The sequence below is a fragment of the Elephantulus edwardii genome, unplaced genomic scaffold (assembly GCF_000299155.1).
Source record: "Elephantulus edwardii isolate Elephantulus edwardi_28Jun2011 unplaced genomic scaffold, EleEdw1.0 scaffold00010, whole genome shotgun sequence".
In the NCBI taxonomy this organism is placed as follows: domain Eukaryota; kingdom Metazoa; phylum Chordata; class Mammalia; order Macroscelidea; family Macroscelididae; genus Elephantulus; species Elephantulus edwardii.
The window spans coordinates 22,949,711-22,973,684 of NW_006399760.1; the positions used below are offsets into that span (position 1 = coordinate 22,949,711).

The 23,974-nt window shown below is 37.4% G+C and overlaps 1 protein-coding gene across 1 annotated transcript in view; it reads right to left on the bottom strand.

Moving 5' to 3' along the window:
• NEB (nebulin) overlaps positions 1–23,974 on the bottom strand; it is a 265,912-nt gene that overhangs the window by 99,191 nt on the left and 142,747 nt on the right. Inside the window, exons 78-95 of the mRNA XM_006880817.1 lie at positions 23,372–23,575; positions 22,919–23,023; positions 19,188–19,292; positions 18,778–19,089; positions 17,906–18,010; positions 16,614–16,712; positions 16,319–16,420; positions 16,076–16,183; positions 15,260–15,571; positions 11,940–12,044; positions 11,727–11,831; positions 11,225–11,329; positions 10,355–10,462; positions 6,776–6,889; positions 6,152–6,349; positions 5,466–5,570; positions 4,539–4,643; positions 3,820–3,924 (exon numbers count right to left, since the gene is read on the bottom strand). Of these exons, the coding sequence (XP_006880879.1) occupies positions 3,820–3,924; positions 4,539–4,643; positions 5,466–5,570; positions 6,152–6,349; positions 6,776–6,889; positions 10,355–10,462; positions 11,225–11,329; positions 11,727–11,831; positions 11,940–12,044; positions 15,260–15,571; positions 16,076–16,183; positions 16,319–16,420; positions 16,614–16,712; positions 17,906–18,010; positions 18,778–19,089; positions 19,188–19,292; positions 22,919–23,023; positions 23,372–23,575 (2,502 nt within the window). The remainder of the gene's footprint in view (positions 1–3,819; positions 3,925–4,538; positions 4,644–5,465; positions 5,571–6,151; positions 6,350–6,775; positions 6,890–10,354; positions 10,463–11,224; positions 11,330–11,726; positions 11,832–11,939; positions 12,045–15,259; positions 15,572–16,075; positions 16,184–16,318; positions 16,421–16,613; positions 16,713–17,905; positions 18,011–18,777; positions 19,090–19,187; positions 19,293–22,918; positions 23,024–23,371; positions 23,576–23,974) is intronic.

Here is a 23,974-nt window from a genome sequence, read left to right on the forward strand (position 1 = left end):
GACAGTGCAGGAGGGGAAGGCCCTCTATGAAGTGGATTGATTCAGTGACTGGGATAATCGGGATGGGTGTGTCGGAGACAGTGCGACTGGCACAGGACAGAGCAGAGTTTAGGGCTGCTGTACATAGGGTCGCTATGAGTTGCAAGCGACTCGATGGCACATGACAACAACAACAATCATAGTAATAATCACAGTTTGCCAGTTATTGGTTTTTGTTGCCCTAGTCACTCCTCATAGTTCCTGGTGGATGAGGACCCCTAATGTTTCCTTATAGATGAAAGGATGTAAGTGTTCCTGGGTGGTGCAAATGGTTAAGTGTTGGATTACTAACCTAAAGGTTGGATGTTCAAATACACTCAGAAGTATTTCAGAAGTAAGACCTGTAATCTGCTCCAAAAGGGCCTCAGTCTTAAAAACGTTATGGGGTAATTCTACTCTGTCCACATTGAGTTGCCATGTGCTTTAATGACCTCTACAGCAACTACCAACAATTCCTTGGAAGCTAGTAGAAACAAAACAATCAAACAAACAAAAAGTTTGTTTCTATTTCTAAGTATTTAACCTAGAGATTACACAAAGATATGAAAACTTAATGTTCATACAAACACAGTAAGTATACACAAATGTTTATAGCAGTGTTATTTATAATTGCCCCAAATCTGAAAATAACTCAGATGTCTTTCAGTCTATGAATGAATAAACAAAGTGTACCACATCCATATAATAGAATGCCATTCTGTCATAAAAAAGAATGAACTATGTTGTTGGGTTTTTTTTTTGTGTGTGTGTTTTTTTTTGTAGCAACATGCTTTACATGTAACTACAATTTACCAAGATAAAGAAAACTAAAATACCACACACTGTCAATCAGTTCATATGACATTCTTAGAGAGGTAAATATGCAGATACTAGGGGTGGGAGGGCAGTTAACAGCATAAGGGCTGATTGACAAGGGGAATTTTGTAGGCAGTAGAAGTTTTTGTATCTTAACTGTGATGGTCGATACTTTGCGTTTGTCAAAAGTCACAGTAGTAAATGCCACAGAGAATGAATCTTACTTATATAAATTAATTTAAAAAATCAATCAGGATATGGAAGGGGATCAAAATGAAGTACAAATGCACAAATGAACTTGTTTATATTTCAAACTGTGTAACTCATTTGCACAGAAGAGAGTGAAGGAAAAGACAACTAACTTATTTTGAAAAACAGTATTTGAGATGAATGCCTATAGTGCCAAAGAGTGAAGTATTTTTTAAAAACTAATATAACGTGAATGCAAACTGCCTGGAACACTGCAGGCATTCAAAAAGGGTATATTCCTGTCTCTCTTTATTGCCGTTATACAATAATTCACAATGATTTTAAATCATAAGAAAATGCTAAACTTAAGTTTGTATGTTTTGTTTGGAAACATATTATTACATACAGAAAAAATATTTTTGCCAACTCTGATAAAAAAATAAAATAATAGGTCTTGTCAAAGAAGTATCAAGAGCAAAGCTTACTTAAGGGTTCCCAGTAGCCACAGATGAAATTATTCAAACAAACAAAACTAAAATCACTTTATATTCTCTCCAATAGAATAAAATAAACATGAACATGTCCAAACTGATTTAAATAAGTGAAACAAATAAATAGTGGATAAACAAGAATTCCAATTACCAAATGCACAAGGATGTGTATATAAGTTATATATTTTAGAAAATAATACCAAAAACCCCCAAACAGTAGACAAAAAGAAATGTAAGTGAAAAAGGAATAAAGGAAATAGAAAATTAGCATGAGGCAATTACCACAGAAATGACGGTTGCAAGCAAGATTCATTGTTGGTGTGGAATATGGGGGAGAAAGTCAGAGATGTAACAGGATATTTCCATGGTCTCAAAGTATCTCTCTCAAGTTATTTTTTAATAACAAGAGGGGATATAGTAACTTTACAGTAAAGAAACTTGGAAAACACTGATTTAGGTTGAGTTATTACTGTCATGTACCATATGACATGATATGCCTAGAAAAACTTATCAGCTCTGTGCTTTTCTTGCTAAAACCACAAATTGTCCTCTAGTTAAAAGAAAATATCATATAAATTCTAAATGAAAGATTTTATATAAAATAAATGGTGTAGGTATTCTTGAAATCTGTTAAGATCATAAAAAAAAATAGTGAAATGATTACAAATAGAGGATACTTAGTGGACATGATAGCTATGTGTGACATTGTATTTGATCCCAGGGCAGAAAATTAACCTTAGCAGAAAAACTGGTGAAATCACTTGTTATTGTTGTGTTTCAAAGAGGCAGAACCAACCCATAACTGACCCTCTAGTGAGTTTTCTAAGGCAGGTATTGCACTGGAGAAGACTGTCCATCCTTCTCCTGCAGAGCAGCTGGTGGATTCAAACTGCCTGCCTTCTGGTTTGCAGTGCAGTTTCTTACCAATAGGCCACCAGAGCATGTAACTTAGTTGATCCGATTGTAACAGCAATAATTTCTTAGTTTTGGTAATAATACTACAGAGAAGTTGAGTGATGGATATCTGAGAACTGTCTGTATTGTTTTTGTAAGTTTTCTATGAGTCTAAATTGTTGTTGTTGATTGCCTTTAAGTTGAGCACGACTCATAGCGACCCTATGAACAAAAGGCCTGAAGTCCCTCTACAACTATTGATACTTATCAATGTTCATAGAGTTTCTGGAAGCATAACTTCCAAGAAAACAAATCGGTCTGTCTTGGAGAGGGTGAAACCAAGTCTCTCCTTAGAGGCTAGGATTTTGAAGCTCTGCCTCACTTACTTTGAGCACATGGCCAGAAGAGACAGGTCCTTGGAGAAGGACGTCATGCTCAGAAGGGTAGATGGACAGCACTGGAGAGGAGGACCCTGGATAAGATGTATTGATACTGTAACTGAGGTGATGGCGATGGTGTGTCAGAATTAGTGAGACTGGTGCAGGACAGGGAAGGGTTCAGAGCTGCTGTACGTAGGGTCACTATACTTCACAGGTGACTCAATGGCACATAACAACAATAACATACTATATCAGGTTTGGTTTGGAGCCTAAATTAATAGATTATGAAAAATGTTTGTTTAATTGCCAATTCAGAGGAGAAATTGCTCGGAATGCCACTAGGGAAGCCAGAGAATGACTAGTTCAGAATCAATGAATAATAGTGTCCATGTCAACAACCTCCTTACCGTAAGGAACAGGTTCCTCAATTTGGGTCAACTACATGAAATTGAAATAATGATATATCCAAATAAAGACCTATTTAAATGGATTCATGAAGCAAGGGACAAAATTTGAAGTTTTAGGACAAAAACGGGAAAATTTAGAGCATAGTGCTATGCATATTAGTCTCTTATATTTCTTTTTTAAAAAAATATTATTATTTAAGATAGAAAACTTTTATTACTAAAATAATGGAATCATCAATGAACAGTTCTTTATACTTCGGAAATCCTATATTATTCTGACTGGGCTGTGGAGATGGGTTTTTTGGGTGGAGATGTTTAAATGTTGTGTTTGTGCGGTTTTAAAAAAAATGTTTCACACATTTCTTCATTCACATTGTGTTTCACATAATCATTCCTATACACTGTGTTTTATAAAATTAATCACCATTGACCTGTATCCCCCATTAATCTGTCTTTTCAGGTCCCCACCGGATCTTCCCTAATTCTTTCACCCCCTCCCTCCACCTACTAAACTCTGTGATCCCATGATCTCCTCCCTCTTCATCTGCTCCCTCTCTTTCTCTTATTTTTGAAGGAGTAAAAGATGTCTCAAATAGAAAAGGGTAAAAAAAACCCTCAACTCACACTGCTATAGAGATTCTTCAGATTCTTGGTTCTGTCATAATCCACTGTTTCCAGGACGGTTGTGTATTTGTCTTTAATCTGATGATAATTTTCTTTATATTTCACCTATATATGTAAAAAAAGAGAGCAGTTATTCATTGTTCTTATTTGAAGCAGGGTTTTGAACTGGTCTGAACTAGTTCAGTCAAGGTCAACCAAGAGAAACTAAACAAAAACAAACCTCCAAACAACACGACAAAAAGAAACTCAATAGACTTGAATTTTAAAAAATTTGAGGAATCTGGGACACTGTGCAGAACAGGACAAATTACAGATCAAAGGCCAGGAATGGGAGACTTGGCTGGGGCATAGTGAGCCCTTCCCCTGACTTGTGACTCTGGATTATTGCCAGGGCCCTAAAGAGTCATACTCATTCAAAGCAATGTGGTCACTTGACATCTTTGTGCTGTTCTGTGTCCAGTCAAGAGATTTGCTTACTCTGCAACACATATCCTGTTCATGTTTTTAAGGGAGAGAGGAAGTTTCTAGCAGGAGTTTGAATACATTTTCCTCTTCCAGTCATCATCCAGGTTCACTCATACTTTGAAAACCATGCCTATTCCAAAGTCTTCTCCACTGCCCTAACAGAACCAGGCTGAACTGGCTTAAAGCGCTAGTTTGAAAATAAGTAAAGACAAGCTATGGTTTGTACCTGGAAGAGAAGTTGAAGAAAAACTCACCTCACTGGCATTAATTCCACTTTGAAGAGCAGTCACATAAACTGGTGTATCTGTGACCATATTATAATTTTTTAGGTTTTCTTTACCTGCTGCCGTGTATTGTATCTGCAAAGAGAACAATAATCACAAATGGAAAAATACTGGTCTGTCACCAACTGCAACAGTTTTTGCTAACTTGTGGCTTTCACTTATTTCTGGGTTTCTGATTTAATCCTGAAAAAAAGAAAAGGACTGTAATTCTACAGTCTTGCAGACTTTATTGTTGTTGATTGCTGTCGAGTTGAGTACAACTCAGCGATCCTATGAACAAAAGACTTGAAGCCTTTTTATGACTATTATCATTTCTCAAAGTTCATTGAGTTTCCAGAGGCATGTTGTTTAGGAAGTGGATGCAAACTTTACATGGCTGCCAAAATAAACAGTTTCTCTTACCCCAGTGTAGGATTTGGGTCTTTATCCAGTCTATTTCCTCACTTTGTTGCCATTGACATGCCAATTTTCATCTTTGACATTGTTACTTTTGATTTTTCATCATACCTGTACTGTCAGAGCTGAACCACATTCTGTAAATTTTCTAGATAACAAATTTGTCTTAAAATTTTATTTATGCATTTGATCGTACTGTTTGCAAGTTAGCTGGAACCATTAAGGTATAGATATTTGAGAGTAATTCACTGTGGCATACTTTCCTAATAACGTTCTGTTAAAACATCAGTGTCTTAAGATACAAGAGAGAAGGCCTAACACCAGAAAAGACCAACAAAAAGAGGTTTTCTAGGGCAAAGACTTTGGGCTCACTTGATAATGCACTGTTAAAGCAGTTTTCTTTGCTTACATATAAGAGATAGTGTAGTTATCAGCCCACCGGATGCAACACGGATTCCAAAGACCTATAAAGAGTCAGTCCTTCCAGGAAGATCGGCTCACCTGACTCTGGAGGTCATACGATTTCTTGGCATGCAGGATTTGAGGTGTATCCCAAACGTAGCATCCAATGCCTTTCAGCCAATTCAAGTCCTCTTTGTATACATTCTGTAAGATAGAGTGAACAGTAAATGTGGTAGGTACCAACTACATTTACAACTGAGGGTTTTATTAATTTCTTATTGATTCTTGGTGGTGCTTAATGCTTAACGGTCATTAGGTAGATCTCTCAGCAGCTGAAATATCTTTAGTGCTCTGGTTTAGGATGAAAGCAATACCTAAGTCTTATTGTTGTTAGGTGCCATCATGTTGACTATGGCTCATAGCAACCGTATGAACAACAGATCTGCACCTTGCCCTGTCCTGCACCATTCTCTGATATACTTGAGTCCATTGTTACAGTCCTTATTCTCTTCCTCAGACCCTCCACCTTTCCCACCATGATCTATTTTTCCAAGGACTAGCCCTTCATCACAATATGCTCAAAGTACGTGAAACAGAGTTTCACCATCTTTGCCACTAGGGGGCACCTAAGTCTTAGTTTTGTATTAGATTAGATAGTTAACATAGACGTCCTAAGCCTAGAGGCCTTATACCAAAGAGTTGTTATTTGTGGTATTTTGTATTAAATAAGTGTGTGTGAATATAAGGTAATAGGAATATACAGATACAGGGCAGGAAGTACATACATCACTCAGGATCTCCTGGGCATTTCGGGCAAGTATAATTTTGGGTTCCTCTGGAAGAGAAGTCCACTGGTGGAAGTAGTGCCGATACTCCAGGTCACTGAGGATGTACTGGCACTTTTTAGCCAGTACGTGGTTCATCATGTCATTGGGGATATGAACATTTGCTTTGGTGTCCTCATAATGCCTTCGGTAGTTCAACTAAAAAAAAAAAATACAAAGGGAATTAAAATGTAAATTATTTAAATCAACCTCCTTTATAGTTTCATTTCTAATAGAGAGTAGAAGCTTCAGAACAGATTATGATCCTTTAAAATGATAGTTTATTAGGGTTTTTCCTAGTATTTTATTTCCCCACCAGTTTATAACACATAGCAAATAATGACCTTTCCAAATACGGAGCCTTTACTATGTGTTCAGCAGTGGGAAAAGGAAGAAAACAGAAGACGAATAGAACCATCGAGAAGTACGTAAGGCTAGCTAGCAGGAATGGGGGAATCTTTAAGAAGAATTCATTCCTTCCCACCTTCTCCCCTAAATTAATCTTGACTGATAGGGCAGGTAATTAAGTAGGCATACACACTGGTAACTTTAAGTGTTTTCACAAATGGTGAACATTTTGCTTACCGCACTCCTCATTTTTTGGAAATCCAGACTGTGAACCACAGCAGGGAACTCGCTGATTTCTTTCCCAGCTAGGTAGTGGCCCTTCTGCTTTTCATATGTCTCTTTGTATTTAAGCTGTGAAATAGGAACAAAATCAAGAATTATTAGGTTTTCCAACCAGTGCTTTCCACCACCAAAGATCCATAAATCCAACCAGGTACTAGTAAAATAATAGACATATAGATGAACAGGACAGAATCGGGACTCCAGAAACAAGTCATCTGGCAATGGACAGCTGCTCTCCAATAAAGGGCTGATGTCCATTAAATGTCAAAGAGCTAACCTCTTTTACAAATGCTGTTGTTGTGTGCTGAGTCAGAAAACTTACCCATAGCTGACCCTCCGGTGGGTTTTCATAGGCAGCAAATGACAAGAGAGGAAACTGCCCATCCTTCTCCTGAGGATTAGCTGGTGGATTTGAACCATAAACCTTTGGGATTGTAAGTGCAGCTTCTTGCCACTAGGCCATTAGAGCTCCCTCTTTTATAAATGGTACAGGTAAAATTTGAGAACCATTTGTAGAAAAAGGAAATAGAATTCATATTTCAAAACATACACCAAAGCTAACTAAAAATGTTTCAAAAACTTAAATCTAAACCTTAAAATTAAAACACTAAAACCCCCTAAAGAAAGGGAAAAAAATTGGGATATAGTTTAGGGCCTTAAGCTATAGAATAAATAGACTATCAAACATATGTAAATATGTATGAATAGCAGAAGTAAAAGAAGAACCACTTAAAAAGAAAACATTCATGCACATCAAAAGACATCATTAAAAAGAAAAAGAGAAAAAAGAGAACCTACAGACTGGGAAGAAAAAACTTTAGGCAACATCTTCTGACAAAGGTCTAAACTCTGAAATTTTTAGGAAACTCCAGCCCTCAACAACTAAAGAACACACAGTCCAATTTAAAAATGGGCAAAGAATATGAGTAGAGACTTCATGAAAGAAAACATTTACTTGGCTAAATATATAAAGAGATGCTCTTGATTACCAGTCATTATAAAAGTGCAAATAAAAACTACAAAATTATAACAATACTGATAAAAATAAAATCAGGAAACAACAAATACTAGCCAGGTTGGGGGGGAGGACATTGGAATTCTCATACATTGCTGGTGGGATTGAAAAATTATTCAACCACAGTGGAAAATGCTATGATATTTCCATAAAAATCTAGAAATGAAATACCGCATCACGCAGTAATCCCAGCTCCTGGGAGAAATAAGAGTTATGACATGAATAGACACAGGTATATGCATATTCATAATAGAAAAAAATGGGAACAACCTAAATGCCAATTAATGAATGAATGGGTAAATAAATTGTAGTACATGTATACAATGGCATACAATGCAACAGTAAAGAATAAGCATGAATCTATGAAATATCTCACAATCTGGATAAATCTAGAGGATCCTAAACAAGTCAACCACAAAAGGAAAATACTGTAGGACATTACTAGTATAAAAATTCAAGAATAAGTTTATGCCCAGAAAGACGTATTATTTGATAGTTATTAAGGCTAGGGAAGTAGAGGGCGGGAGAATGTCTAACTAGATGGTAGACATGTGCTAATTCTGTGAAGATAAAAATAACACACAAGATGCAGAAGTCACCACCACATGACCAAGGTCAAGGAAGAGACTGAGCAGTATGTAAGAATAAAGGGCAACTAATCCTTTAACAGTAATAACAATAATTTGTAAGTAGGTATATTAGTATGCTAGATAGGTATATGAGAGTTTGTATGAGGTGAGACTATGCCCTTGTACATAACAGGTATGTTGTTGTTGTGTACCGTTGATTCGAAACCGACTCGTAGCTGACCCTCCGTTGGCTTTTAAGAGGCTCGTAATTGCATTGGAGTAGATTGCCCATTCTTCTCCAGCAGCTCAGGATTGCAATGCAACTTCTTTCCCATAGGCTACCAAAGCTCCCTATAAATAGCTATGGTTATGGATTCTTCTACATACATATCTATATGTTATATATATGATATATTAATATGTCTATAACGACATGATATATTAATATATCTATAGATTAATTAGGGAGTTATGGTGGCCTAATGGTAAAGAATTGTGCTATAATCCTGAAGGCATGCAGCTCTGCAGGAGAAGGCTGGGCAATCTCCTCTTACGTGATTAAATTACCTCTAAAAACCCACTGGAGGATCAGCTATGGATGGTTCCAATTCAACAGTGCACAACAATAAAAATATTTTAATTAGAGCAAATAGAGGCACAACTATGGGAACTTATTAGCTATAATTAAATACCTTTAAACATTTTGAGAGACTGAGCTACTGGGTAAGGACAATAGTCTCAGAGTATATCTAGATGAATTAAGAGAACTCAGTATACCAAGCCGAAGAGGTTGCTGTGATGCTGAAGACTGTGACAGTGATGTGCCAATCGTGGTAATGGGTACCCATGGTGGACAGTGTTGGCTGGAGCTTCCCAACTAAATCAAGCCTGGAAGCAGGAGCAGCATCCACTTCCAAAATGGCTTGCCTCTGGAAACTCTATGTATGAACAGTGCTCGGGCTGTTCGTTCATAGGGTCACTGTGAGTCATCTACGACTTGGTGGCATCAAACAACAAGTATACAAAGACAATGTTCTACATCCTAGTTTGCTTAACAGCAAACTAGTATCTTGGATCATAAAAGTAGTAAATGACCATCTAAGATACAAATATTCATCTGTTTTTGCACAGAGCAAAGGAGAAATGAGCACAAAGACTGTAGGAAGCAAATACTTGACAGGACTAATGAATGGCCCACATGAACCACAGCCTCCTCTAGTTTGAGACCAGAAGTGGTGTTAAGCTAATACTACCAACTGTTTTGATCAAAGAAACAGCAGAAGATCCCATTTAGAATGGGAGAAAATGTAGAACAAAACTCATTTATAAAAGAGACCTGAATTATTGGTCTTATGGAGACTGGAGGAACCCCTGAGATTATTTCTCTAAATCATTCTTCTAACAAGGAACTGAAGACACTACTGGAGATCAACACTCCAAATAATAGATTGGTCCTCAGAATAAATAAGACTCATGAGGAATGCACTCTTTAGAACAATGAAATAATGCAACCAAAAGGGCAACCTCAACCTACAACAAAGATAAGAAGGCAGGAGGAGAAAGGGATGCCAGAGAAATGCAAGTGGGGAAATCAAGGTAATGGTTATAGACTTGTGGACATTGTAACTAACGTCATGGAACAATGTGTGTGAATTATTGAGTGAAAAACTAATTTGCTGTGAAACTTTCAGCTCAAGTATAAGACACTATTTTTTTTAAAAAAACTAACATAATAAGACATTATGAGAAATCCAACTAACAAACTGATAGAGGAAATGCATTAGGGAATAAAGGCGAGAAGGAAGGGGAGAAATCTGTAGAAATGAGTGAATGAAAAGCCAGTTTCTTCATAAACTTCCAATTGAATCACACTCAGAAACATTTTCAAAATAACATTAAAAATCACCCACCGAGCCCTCAAACCCATGAGAAGAAAAATATCATACTGACCTCACTGTTTACATAGTCAGCATGCTTGGCTCCAACAATAGGAATATAACGCTCATCCAAAGTGTAGCCATAGGCCTTAGTTCCCTCCCATGCTCCTTTGTACAGTATCTAGAACAAAGAAATGTGCAACAACAGAACTTATGTCCACCTTCTTCCAGGTACCACTGAAAAAACTGGTGAAATATTTGTGTTTAAGAAAAGGCATGTTTTTTATATACATCTGTCTAGACAGATTTCTACATGTCTTAGTCATCTGTCTAATAAGAGAGCAGAGTGCTTTGAAATGTCATCTATAGACTCTCAGTGATGGTACATCTTAAATGTATTTACAATTCTGGAAAAGTAACAGCAACTTGTACCCAGGGAGAGAATCACCAAAAACCATGTTCCGCAGAGTGTGGATCGACAATCAAATGCACACCCATCCTTGTTAAGATAGCTAGATTAAGTTTTGGAGGACAAGTCCTCTGTTGGCTGGATATGTTTCTACATAGTTCCTAAGAAGGTTCAGCCTTTGTTCCCTTATCCCTGTTGGTAGTTGCTCAGTTGCTGACTTCTTTCAGCACTTCTTACATCATGATCTATTTACATGCATATCTGGTTCTTTCATGGGACTATAAGCTCTTCAAGAGTGTATGTCATTGAGTTTTAGCTCCTCGGAGCCTTAAACAATGTCTAGCATATCACTGGAAATAAAAAATTACCAGCTGATGATATGCTCCTTACCCTGAATAATGTGCTACTGCAAATGAAAAATTAAATACAATAAAGATATTTTTATAAGTTCAATTATTCATAAAATCAGCCATTAATATGAATATTAAGCTTAAAACTAAAACCCAGTCTGTATATACATCACATAAAACTCACAGTGCTGTAGAGTTTCCCCATGTCTTTGGAGTGGGTGATATGTGGTGTGTCTGGAGAAAATATATATTTGCCCTTGGCTTTGTTGAATGTTTCTTTATATTTCACCTAAGGGGAGAAAAAGAAACAGAAAAAAGCCATTTGATTATAATAAAGGTAAGTTCCTACAACCTATCTGATAACATAATAATTAACCTACAGTGATGCTTAGCCAAAAAGCTCAGAAGTTCTCAGTCTGTTTTTAGAAGTAAAACGAATCAGCTATCTGAATGAACATCAGTTCATCTTAGCTAACAGAATAATTTGGACAAGAATATAAATGTTATTCTAAAGAAGAAATAGCAAACCACTTCCAGTGACTTTTAAGATACTTTATCTTCAAAACATTATCTTAAAACTTAGAGCCAATTTTTTTAATAAAAAAATTACTAAAAATTAATCAAGTCCATTCAAGGATTGATAACTCTCCAATCTATGTGCTTCCTCATTTGCAAAATAAACTTACATCACTTTGATTGACTGCATTAATCTTGGCCAAAACAATCTCTGGAGGATCTACCACACTTGTAAAATTAGGATAATTGTTAAGAGCATCTTTCTTGTATTTTATCTGCAAAGAAATAGAGAAGATTACAAAATGTTCATCACCTCAGGATACCTTCCTCTACATGCAGGCAAAAGGAAAGTATTAAATAAAAAAGGGGATGACTTTGTATACCTGATTCACCATCTCCTGGTTCTTAGTAACCCTCACATGGTCCACAGAATCCAGTGGGATCCAACCAATGCCTCGAAGCCACTCCAGATCAGCTTTGTAGACATTCTGCAAGTGGGAAGACAGATATGATGCATGTTTAAAGGACACAGACATAAGACAACAAAGAGATGACTTAAAAAATGTTCTGGAAGCATTTTAAGGATTTCTATAGTGACTATTTTCTCATTCTTTCTATTATGTTTTCTTTTGTTTATCTGAGTGTTATTTCTTAAACATGTTATGATTAAAGTACTGAAGTAGGTTCTCTGAAGAATAAGCATAAATAAGGAAAAAGTAGGAGTAAAGAGATGTCCCTGGGTGGTGCAAACAGTTGATAAGCTCGACTATTAATCAAAAGTTGCAGGTCTGAGAAACGTCTGGCAACCTACTTCCCAAAACAACCAGCCACTGAAAACCCTTGGGAGCCTTTCTGACACACTGGTCTCCATGAGTCAGAATTGACTGCATGGAAACTTGTTTTCTGTAGGTTTGGGGTTTTTTAAGGAGTAAAGAGAAATAATTTACAAAGTAAAAAGTGGTACAGATCATGGACAAGACCATCCAAGCACTATGGGAGTCATGAAAGGAGCTACTATTTCCTACTGTAGCACGAGAACAGACTTTTACAAGGAGATTGTGTTTTTAGATGGATTTGAAACTTTTGGATTTGTGGAAGTATGTGGGATATTTAAGCTAAAAAGAAATTGCACAGGCTAGTAGTAGTCATATTGTAGAAAAGGGGAGGAGGTGTCATCTCAGGCCAAGGATACCTCTGTCTTCTCCCTTCCTGCTTCTAGCCACCCTACACCAGATGAAGTACTTGATGAATACCATCAAGTCGGAAACCACTCATAGCTGCTCTCCAGTGGGTTTTTTCCCAGTGGGTTTTCAGAGGCAGCTAATCATACAGGAGGAGACTGCCCACTTTCTCCTGCAGAGCAGCTGGCGGATTCAAACTGTGTGCCTTTGGGCTGGCAGTGCAATTCTTTATGGCTAGGTGACCAGAGCTTGATACCAGATGAAAAGGAGGGGTGAATTTGATTAATGTTCCACATTAATGCCTATTAAGTCATTATGCTATAGCAACTAATGAGGCAGGATGCTCAATTTCAGGACCTATTGAGATTGTTGACAGCTTCAGTTTGCTTGGCTCAACACTCTTGGTACCTGCAGTTAGGAAATTAAAAGTTGAATTGCATTGGGAAAGTCTCTCCAAGGTACTGAGGAGCAAAAATCTCTGTCTGGAGAGTAAGGTGCACCTGATACAGGCCATGGTCTTTGCAATTACTTGCATGCATTAGAGAGCTGGACAATGACTAGGGATAATAGAAAGGGAGAAGATGTTAAATATACCATGGACTGCCAAGAGAACAAACAAGTTTGTCCTGGGTTAATTCAGGCTGCTCCTTGGAAGCAAGGATTCTGAAACTGCATCTGACATACTTTGGGCATGTTCTAAGGAGGGGCCAGTCCTTGGAGAGGGACAGCATGCTTGGGAGGGTGGAGGGACAGTACAGGAGAAGACCCTCGAAGAGATGGATTGATTCAGTCACTGGGGTAATGGGGATAGGTGTGTTGGATTCAAAGAGTTTGGCAAGGGATAAAGCAGGGTTTAGGGCTGTTGTACATAGGGTCACTGTGAGTTGCAAGTGACTCAATGGCACATAACAACAACAACAACAACAACAACAACAACAACAACAACAACAACAATATTATAGGTACTGTCTCTGACTTCTGTTTCACTCTTAGTTCTAATGAGAAACCCCAGGTAGGGTAGTTTGCCTGTGCCTGACCAGTCAAGTCTTCACCATACATCTGTTCCCCACAGATGACCCAGTGCCAGAGGTCTTGATTCAACCTAAATGGTAGGTAGCCTAAGTAACATTTCCTATCCCAGCTTTACTAAAATTCTGTGTGAGTTTATACTGGCTCCTCAGGCATCTAATCAGTACTTGGTTTCCCTTTTGGTTTGATCACTTGCAAATATCTCCATAAATGTTTTAAGGAATAAATAACTTGGCAAAGCAAGATCAGGGCATTTCTAGCCCTCTGCCTATGCTGTCATTTAATATTGTAAACTACCCTCCCTCCCAAAAAAAGCCTAGTGGATAGTGCACAAGGTGAAGCAAAGGGCAAAGTACAGTAAAGATTTAATGAGATGCTGTAATAAATATGAATAAGTGAGAACCAATAAAAAATTAAACCATCAAACTGGATCCCAATTTCCACCCATGCTTATTTTAATTTTAAATCAACTAATGGAAAGGAAGACTCTCAAGCAGGTGGACTGACACAGTGACTGCCTCAATGGGCTCTAGTGTGTCAGAAAGTGTGAGAATGGAACAGGATAAAAATGGAGTTCTGATCTGTTGTTCATAGGGTTGAGTCACATTCAACTTGACGGCACTTAACAAAACAACAATTACTTTCTATGTACATGTGAGTCAAGAGCTGTTAGTGACAGAGGTATACAAAAGCATTTTTTAAAAACTTTGCTTTGGTTTTGAATGTTATTCAGAAATGCACACTCAGTAAACTAAGTTTTAATAAATCATTGCCCTGATCTTTGTCTATCAGCCTCAATTTCTTTCCACGGTGTAAGGGGGGGGGGAAATACGTATTTCTCCAGCTTTTTCGAAGATGGCACCGAAAGCGAAGAAGGAAGCCCCTGCCTCTTCCAAAATTGAAGCCAAAGCAAAGGCATTAAACGCCAAGAAGGTAGTCCTGAAGGGCGTCCACAGCCAAAAAAAAAAAAACCAAAAAAAAAAACACAAAGAAGATCTGGTCACCCACCTTCCGGCAGCCTAAGACACTGAGACTCTGAAGGCAGCCTAAATACCAACAGAAGAGCACCCCCAGGAGAAGCAAGCTTGACCCCTATGCCATCATCAAATTTCCCCTGACCACTGAGTCAGCTATGAAGAAGATAGAAGATAACAACACACTTGTGTTCATTGTGGATGTCAAAGCCAACAAGCACCAAATTAAACAAGCTGTAAAGAAGCTCTATGACACTGATGTGGCCAAGGTCAACACTTTGATTAGGCCTGATGGAGAGAAGAAGGCATATGTTCTACTTGCTCCTGATTATGATGCTTTGGATGTTGCCAACAAAATTGGGATCATCTAAACTGAGTCCAGCGGACTAATTCTAAATATAAATTTTTCTCACCGTAAAAAAATATTTCTCCAAGCTTCAAAGGCAGCTCTGGAATATTGCATTTATTTCCAGGGTATAACATATACTTCCAAACAATTAAGAAGTAAAGATCACTTACATCACTCTGCAGGTCATAGGCCTTCCTTGCCTGAATGACATCATTTTGGTCAGGATGGCATGTCCATTGGTGCAGGTAATTACGGTAATCAATGTCACTGACAAGGTTCTGCCCCTGCTTGGCAGCCAAGACAGAGACCATGTCTGCAGGAATATTGATTTTGGACTTTGTTTTGTGATAGTCCACTTTGTAGAGTCTGTCATTCTGAATCTGGCCAGCATGCTCAAACCAAACCAGCTTCGGATCATCTCTCATGGTCGGAACACCAACATAATGGCCCTTTTGCTTTACGTGTTCAGCTTTGTACTTCAGCTAGAGGGAGAGAAGAACACAGGTTCTGTCAGCTTTGACCAAAACACAGGACCAGAGGAAGCTTGGCCCTCCCCTAGGGGACATCAGCAAATACACCTCCCAGCCTTTTGTGTGACACCTCTGAGAATAAAGGGGACAGTTGCTGATAGAAATAAATAAATATTTAAAAACCAACTAAAAATATAGAAAAACTCTTACTTATGTTTTAACTTTATTTTCATGGTAGGCCTAGAGATTTCAAGGAGGCCAGAGAATATAGGATAATGTAAAGAACTTTGACATTTTGTAAGTAGTAGCTTTTAACATATTCAAGAAAAAAGGAAGAAAAGTTAAAGCCCATTGGGAAGGGGTCAAAAGGGGAACAGGTTTGTCAGTTATCACCAAGCCAACTCAGCATTTCAAACTGTATAGGACCTCTGCAGGATTCCACCTTTCAGGCAAAGCTATGGGTCCTGTCAGGCAAGGTTCACCTTTGCTAAGTACCCTGCCACAGGGGTGAATTACCTCACTCTGAACATCGCTGGAGTGATGGGCATGGACAAAAGGCACAGCGTCGGGAGGCAAAATATAACCTGTGGCTTTTTGTTTCTCCCAGCCTTCCTTGTACAGGTACTGAAAGACAGAACAAGACCAAAGGTTACAAAGGCGAATCAGGACTGAAGGTTAAATCATCTGCTTAAATCTCAGAAAGAGTTGCCTGCATTTCTGTCTCTACTCCAAACACCAGGGGTCTGGGTAAACTCATACCTGGTCCAGTATGCGGGCTGCCTCCTGGGCAGTGTGCAGTAGAGGGGTTTCTGTGAGCGTGTACTTCGATTTGCTGTCATTCCAATCTTTCCGATACTTAATCTAAAATTAATAGAGGGTCAGTTACTTAATGTTAAGAAAATATGATATTGTCCAAACATTTGCCAATATCAATAATGTCAATTATTAAAATCTGTATCTCAGACAGATTGCGTGCTGGGTTTCAATAAGTGGAAAAGCTTTGGAACAGATACCTTGTGTTGGTGTGGTTTTACAATGACAGCCATGCACTTACATCATTGAGGATCTCGCCACTCTGCTTTGCTGTCACGTAATCAACTCTGTCATCCACTGGAGTAAAGTTGAGAGTTTCTATTTTTGTGCGATATTTGCTCTACAGGGATGAGAAAAGAAAAGAAAAAAAAAAGGTTTACGTCAAAGATATGGCCTCTGATCCTGTGTGAGTTGAGAAAGAGACAGTAAATTTCAAGGGTCCTTCTGCACCACTCTACCACCCCATTGAGTCTGTTGTGTTGCAGTGGCTTGCACTTAGCTGTTATTCTAGAAGCTATACCACAGGTATTTTAAATATCTATGGTGGACAGCTTCCAGATGAAAGTAGACTAGGAAGAACGAGCTGGCAATCTATTAGCCAATGAAATCTTTATGGATCATGACAAACGTTGTTCAACTTACTTGCTTAGGATACATTATCAGGAGGAATCAATTGCTAGAGGAAGACATGATGTTTGGCAAATTGGAAGGAAATGACGGTGAAGGATTCCCCTGGTGCCGTAGATTGGCAAAATTGTTGGTGACTATAGAATGACTATAGGTGACTGTAGGGACTGGGCAAGGTTTCTTTCTATTGTGTGTAATAAAATTGGCATCACCTGGCAGCTATTTATCCTTACCAGAAGCAGAGAGCGAGCGTGCATTATTTGAATAACCTCTTCATGGCTATTAGAATTTCTTTTCAACATCTTTTTTTGTAAACAAAGGGACTGGCTTCTGTGAATCCCACAGATTTTCAAGTGGCATGTTTGCCTAGCTCCCAGAGTTATACAATGCATAATGTGTACCACTGTACCTATATCACATTTTCTTAACCTGACAAATATCTAAGCACAGTGTTATTGCTGACAAGAGAATTTTGTCATTTATGCAATTTGAAGCATAAGTGAGAGATTCTTGCTGGTACAGTGGTTAAGTGCACTTGACTGCTAACTAAAAGGTTGTCAGTTTGAAGCTAGCAGTTGCTCTAAGTGAGAAAGTTGTTTGGGTCACTTATCCAAAGAGTTACAGTCTGGGAAACCCTGTGGGGCAGGCAGCTCTACTCTGTCTTGCTAAGACTGAATGAGTCAAAATTGACTTGACAGCATTAAGTTTACCTTTCTGTTTTGGTTTAAGCTGGGTCTTATGTTATGGATTTGGTGGCGTATGTAATAGGGGTAGTACAGGATTACTTTGGAAGACAAACTTCATGCTTGGTCTGAATTAAAGTCATTCAAATTGCTGCTATGGGCTTCTGTATTTATGTCAGCCTTTTGGGGAGTGTCTTGAACATGCAGGGTAACATTGGAATACCTCGCTGAAGATATCCGCAGCATGCTTGGCATGATTGACAGAAACGGAATCATTTGGCATCCATCCAATTCCACGTAACCATTCCAAGTCAGACTTGTAAACAGCCTGTGGAAACAAGACCAAGGTAAGAGAAATGTAGCAATTCTAAGCCATATGGTCTTGTCTACCAGACCTATTGATCTGGAAGAGAAATGCAGTTTAAATACTCTATAATTCCAGATGTACTCAAGAAGCCAGACAGGTAACTCAAGTAACTTAATTAGGAGGTCAGGTAGTATGGCAAGCTGGAAAAGGCTTTTTTTTAAGTAAAGAAATATTTTATTTAGAATTAGATATTGCTATGGAGAATGCATTTTGTCCTTAAAAAGAGGGTAGCCCCCACCCCATTTTTTATTGCCAAGATGAAATTCAGGTTGAGAGTCATCTACTCTGACACTTAAAAGAATTGTGAAAGCTAGATTTAAATGTAAAATTTCTCTGATTTAAAAATCTTAACAACTTATTAAAAAATTTAAATATTGTATCAATTGTAAAAGCCCACAATTATGGCTATTTTCTGTCTACAAGTAGACAATATTTGACTCTTGATATAAACCTTGATTGCTACTTAAATTCTACAGGAATATTTTCTCAGTGTTTTTTTTAACCCAATACAATTAAGAACTATGTTCATGTCACTATTTATCTCTTGATACAAAGGATAGGGCCTTCACGGCTTTGATGATTTTGATATCCTCCACAAGTTCTCCCTAATACCACATTCTTGGCTGTGGACAGACCTGACATGATAATACAAGGTTTTAATGCTATAAACTTTCTGAGAGTCACAGCCAACTGGCAGAAGCACATATCATGAAATGCAGTCCACTCACATCACTTTGAAGCTCATAGGCTTTCTTGGCCTGAATCACATCGTTCTGGTCGGGCAGGCATGTCCACTGGTGGAGATAATTACGGTAATCAATGTCACTGACCAGAGTCTGACATTTCTTAGAATGTAAGATGGAAAGCATGTCTACTGGGCTTTGGATCTTGGTCTTCCATTTGGCCCACTGCAGCCGGTACTCTCGTTCATTCTGAAGCTTGTCGGCTATGAGGGCCCAGCGGATCCTGTTGTCATCCCTGGCTGTGAGAGTGCCCACGTAGTGCCCCCTTTGCTTCTCATGGTCAAGCTTGTACTTATACTGAGGATGGGAAAACAAAGCAGATGGGTCACAGTGTGTACTCTTGATACATGCAGGGTATTTGTCTAAAAACTGAGAAGTTAAAAAACGGCACTTACATCACTGGCTATCTCCCGGGAGGCCTTGGCAGCCTGGATGGGGATAGCATCCAGCCGGACATCACAGCTTGCTTTCACCTCATCCCAGCCTTCTCGGTAAATTTTCTAAAGAGAAGAAAAGAACCCAAGATATTGTTACAAATTCAATTTTCTAATAATTCCAAATGCACAACTAGTATTAACAGTTACTAAGCCCCAGAATTTAAAGAAAAGTGTTATTCTCTGTAACCGCTGTGTTGGGATAAGCAATGGTGTCTGGAGTCCTGAGCTTGACAAGAGTTCTTTTTCATTGTAATCATAGCTTGTGGTTGTTCATGGCTTATGGTCTTATGTGTAATGTAGAGGGTGTAGTTGCTTCTGTTTTATTCTAGAAGTACTGGGAATATTAAGGAGCTCTGGGGGCTTAATGGTCAGGAGCTGTACTGCCAATCTAAACACATGTAGTTTGAACCCACCAAATTTGGTGCAGGAGAAAATTAGTATTTAGTGCCATTTACTGCTTCTAAAAACCATCTGGAGTGTCATCGATTAGTCAGTCCCAACCCAACAGCACATCCCAGCAACATCAGATTCTTTCATTTAATGATTTAACCTTTCAGAGTTCACTTCTGTTTTATAATATTTAAAATGAAAAACTTTACATTTGCATTTTCTTCCCAATACAATGTCTGAGATAGTCTTACAGGAATGATGGTATATTTGAGAATGCTAGCTATTCTGCTAACCCACAACTGGATTAAGAGCTACTTTTTCATGATAATGCTCTTTAGTTAAATTAAGTGAGGTAATTAAAAATTAACTGAGGCTATCTTACAGATTACTTTTCAAATATATTTAAATGTAGATTTACATATTTAAACAAATGTATTTTATGTTAATAATGTTAGAAAGACTAGAAAAATTAATTTCTCTATTTTTTATTAATAATAGAAAATTTTATTTTGTTATTTTAATCAAAATTTACAGAAAAGTTTCCTCCCTCTCCCTCCCCTAGTTCACTTTTTAAAAAACTACTCATTCACTGTTGCACAATTTCCTCCCTCCTACCCTCCCTCTTCCCTCCCCAGTCCACTTTGTAATGTATCTCTCTCATACAAGTAATGCCTAATCATACATTCCCTTTTAATCAGTTCTTTCCATCATCTGAGACAGAATTAATTTAATGTATCGGAACCAACTCGTAGCTGAGCCCTCAGAGGGTTTTCAGAGGCAGTACACTGCACCAGAGGAGATTGCCTGTCCTTCTCCTGTGGAGCAGCCGGTGGATTTGAATTACGTGCTTTTGGGATTGCAGCGCAGCTTCTTACCACTATAAGGCCATCAGAGCTCCCTTATAGTGTAGAAAGAGGAGATAGTTTCAACTATTGACAGTGTCAGAGACTTTGGATATTTGAGAAATAAATGCTCATAAATTTTGTTCTTGCAGTCATGGACATATTGTGTATGAATTTTTATCCAGGTTTTGACATGAATATTGGATGAGTTTACTTTAAACATTGACTAGTTTTTTGTACAAAAGAAAAAGTACTGGTCTCATCTATATGTATATCAGCAAATGTTTAGTGAATATTTGTCATATTATCTTTTGGATTTTTACTTATTTTATTGTATATAGTATGACCCTATTTTTCCCAATGGTAAATTTTGCCTATTTACATGGCTCAAATATCTATTTTCTTTCACACAGACATAAAATATATTGATGGCCTTGAGCTCTGATGTTTTATCTACTGCCTTTGAGAATTCATGTAAATTCCTTAAACTTTTAAATCTCAGCTTTTCTGTCTGATAAATACAAATATTTTACTTATATGGTATGAAGATTAAATAATCCAGTCTATTTCAAAATTATTGGTTATTCACAAAATCTTACCCAAATATTCTGCAAAGCAAAGTTTTTTAAAGTGATAGGAGTGCCTTTGAACTGTGAAGTTTATCAGGACTATAGGAATAACTGTACCACATGTTGAGAAAAGATCACATTTTGTTTACTATCAAATGAGTTGGGTTTCTTTTTAAATTTCTTCCAAAGTGCAAGGCATTCTCAATAACTAGAAGCAATACACTGTTCAAATGCTGATCTTGCTTACATGATGATAGTAAATGGTAAAATTTTAGTGTTTTGAGCTAATTTGTCATGGAAAAGGAATCACACAGGATTTTTCAGAACTTTTCTGCCAAAAGTGCTTGTGGACAGAACTGAAGCTGAATCTAGTCACTTGGTATAAACAGTGAATTATATTAAAATTATAATTGTAAAACTATAATTTTTAAAAACTCCTCAATATTTTTGTAGCCTAAAACTTTATTTTCACTGCAAATATCCAAAAGAAAATAGACCCCCAGCAGCTCATTTTAATAGAGTTGATGGAGTCACTTTGCAAAAATTTTGCAAAAAGTTTTGCTTGGCAGGCTCATTCTCTCACAAAGATTTATTGTTTTTCTGCAAAAACTCAAAGTTCCAACTCCAGTGAAGTGCACTAAGGTAATAAGTTTCTTTTTAGGTATAATTATTTTATACTAACAGCTCTCAAAAATCTTTGAAAGTGGTGCCTTTAAATTTTGTCAAACTTTAATTTTGTATCAGCCATCCAATAGCATTTCAATCAATCCTCTTTCTTTTTCAGGGCATGTATTATTTCTTCTGAAAATACTGATAATTTTTCTCTTTCTTTGAAATATTTATCTCTTATTTTTACTTTCATAGAATTACTTCCCAAAAAATACATGACAATGATAACGTTAATGAAAATCTTTGTTTTATTCCTGCTTTTTTTTTTTTTACTGGCACGTTTGCTTACTGAGGATGTAGCTGGCCTTTGATTTGAGACTTCATGGTTAGTCATGTTGATAAATAGATTCCTTTATTCTTAATAAGATTTTATTGAAAAGACAACAAAGGGTGTTGATTTGTTCATATGAATTTTCAAATCTAAAGAGGAGCATATGGAGTTTCCCCCCCTTTTTTATATATTATTCGGTGTTATGGAAACCTTTTGGCATTTATGGATGGATGCCATTTGCTTGTATCAAATAATTTTAATGTATTTATTATCTATATTTAAACACTGTATTTCATTTGATATGACAATAGATTTCTTAAGGGCTTCCCTACTATTACTGGTTTACTTTCATTTGTAGGATGATCTTTGACAATATTTGGTAGTTGGAAAACTCCCTTTCTTTAAGCTCCATCATACTTTATTTATTCTTTGACATTCTGGAAGAACTGTCCTGTGACATCTTCTGAGTGAGTCCACCATTTAAAGGACAGGGGAAATTCTTTAATAACTTGTCCATATTTTCATTTTAAGTTTTCAATTTTTCTTCCTGCAAGCAAATCTTAGTGGTTTCTAATTTCTTAGCTAATCAACCACACATCTAGTTTTTGAAAATAATTTGTACGAGCTTTGCAAAAGAATTTTCACAATTATTTTTTATTACGAATCTAAAGTTACTTCCCATTTCTTGTTTGTGTGTCTTTTCACTTTTTTGACTGTCTCCTTGGTCCTTTCCCTTTACCCTGGGGTCATGTTAACACTGACTCAGTAGGAAATGGCCCTGTCTAGTGACTCAGAGCTCAAGATTCGCTTTCTCCTTCCTCTGGGTCAAAGGCTGATGGCAAGGAGATTTTCCATCCTCAGAACTGGCTATGAAGAGTTTCATGCCTGATCTTATAGCTCCATCTAGATGATTTTCCAAACAGTGAAGGAGTCCATGATTGTACTTACATTGCTTACATTCAGAGCATTTGCTCTCGCGAGATTAATTTCTGGAGTATCTGGCATTATATGGATGGAAGTTTTATCTTTGTCCCAAACTTCTCTGTACTTTGGCTATGAAGAGAAGCAATAATAAGAACAAAATTACGTCACAATTTGCAATTTTGCCATTTTCATCTTTTCTAATTCAAAACAGTCACACACCAAGGCAAATACTTTCAGTGCTTTTTCCATAAAAGTTATGAAAATTTGAAATAAAACTTCTTAATACCTTTTAATAATACTTGGAGCATTTATTTAAAGTTAATAAGCAATCATAAAACAATTTATTCACATTACATAGACAATCTGTTATTATCACCAGCATTATTGTTATCATAGAAGTATACTACCAGGTTAATTATTTATTACCTATTTATGGTCCTAATTTAATTATAATATATAGGGGGAAAAAGAACATACAATGCTAATATTTTCAGCATTTGCTTTAGCGAGGACCACTTCAGGAGTGTCAACGATACTCGTGTACTTGAGTTTCTCCACGGGCGTCCGATAGACACTGTCTCGTAGAATCTCCTGGGCATTTTTGACCCTCAGTACTTCAGGTGACCCTTCAGGCATCCAGCCAATGCCACGTAACCACTCCAGGTCAGCCTTGTAGATAGCCTGGAAAGACAGAGAAAGCTATAGAGAAGCTGTTTTTCATGTTACATTTTATTTTCTATAAATAATAATACAAACCAAGCATTGGCCTGACCAAGATAATGCCTCGTGTGCACCGCAGTGCTTTGTTTTCTAGGGCAAGGAGTCTATGCTGGAGAGCTTGTAGGCATTTGAATGAAGTGGGTGTTTTGAGGGATCATACAAGAATTTTAGTGAGAGTTCTGTAATCATTTTATTAGACCAAGGGGGCATTTAAGTAACACCTTCCATGAGCTCTCGACACAAGTTAGAATAATATTTCTGAAATTCTAACCTAATGTGTAAACTATTCCCTGTTCTTTGGCTTCCTTTGGATTTAAGATAAAAATCCTCAGCATGGACTAGAAGGTAACAGATAATGTA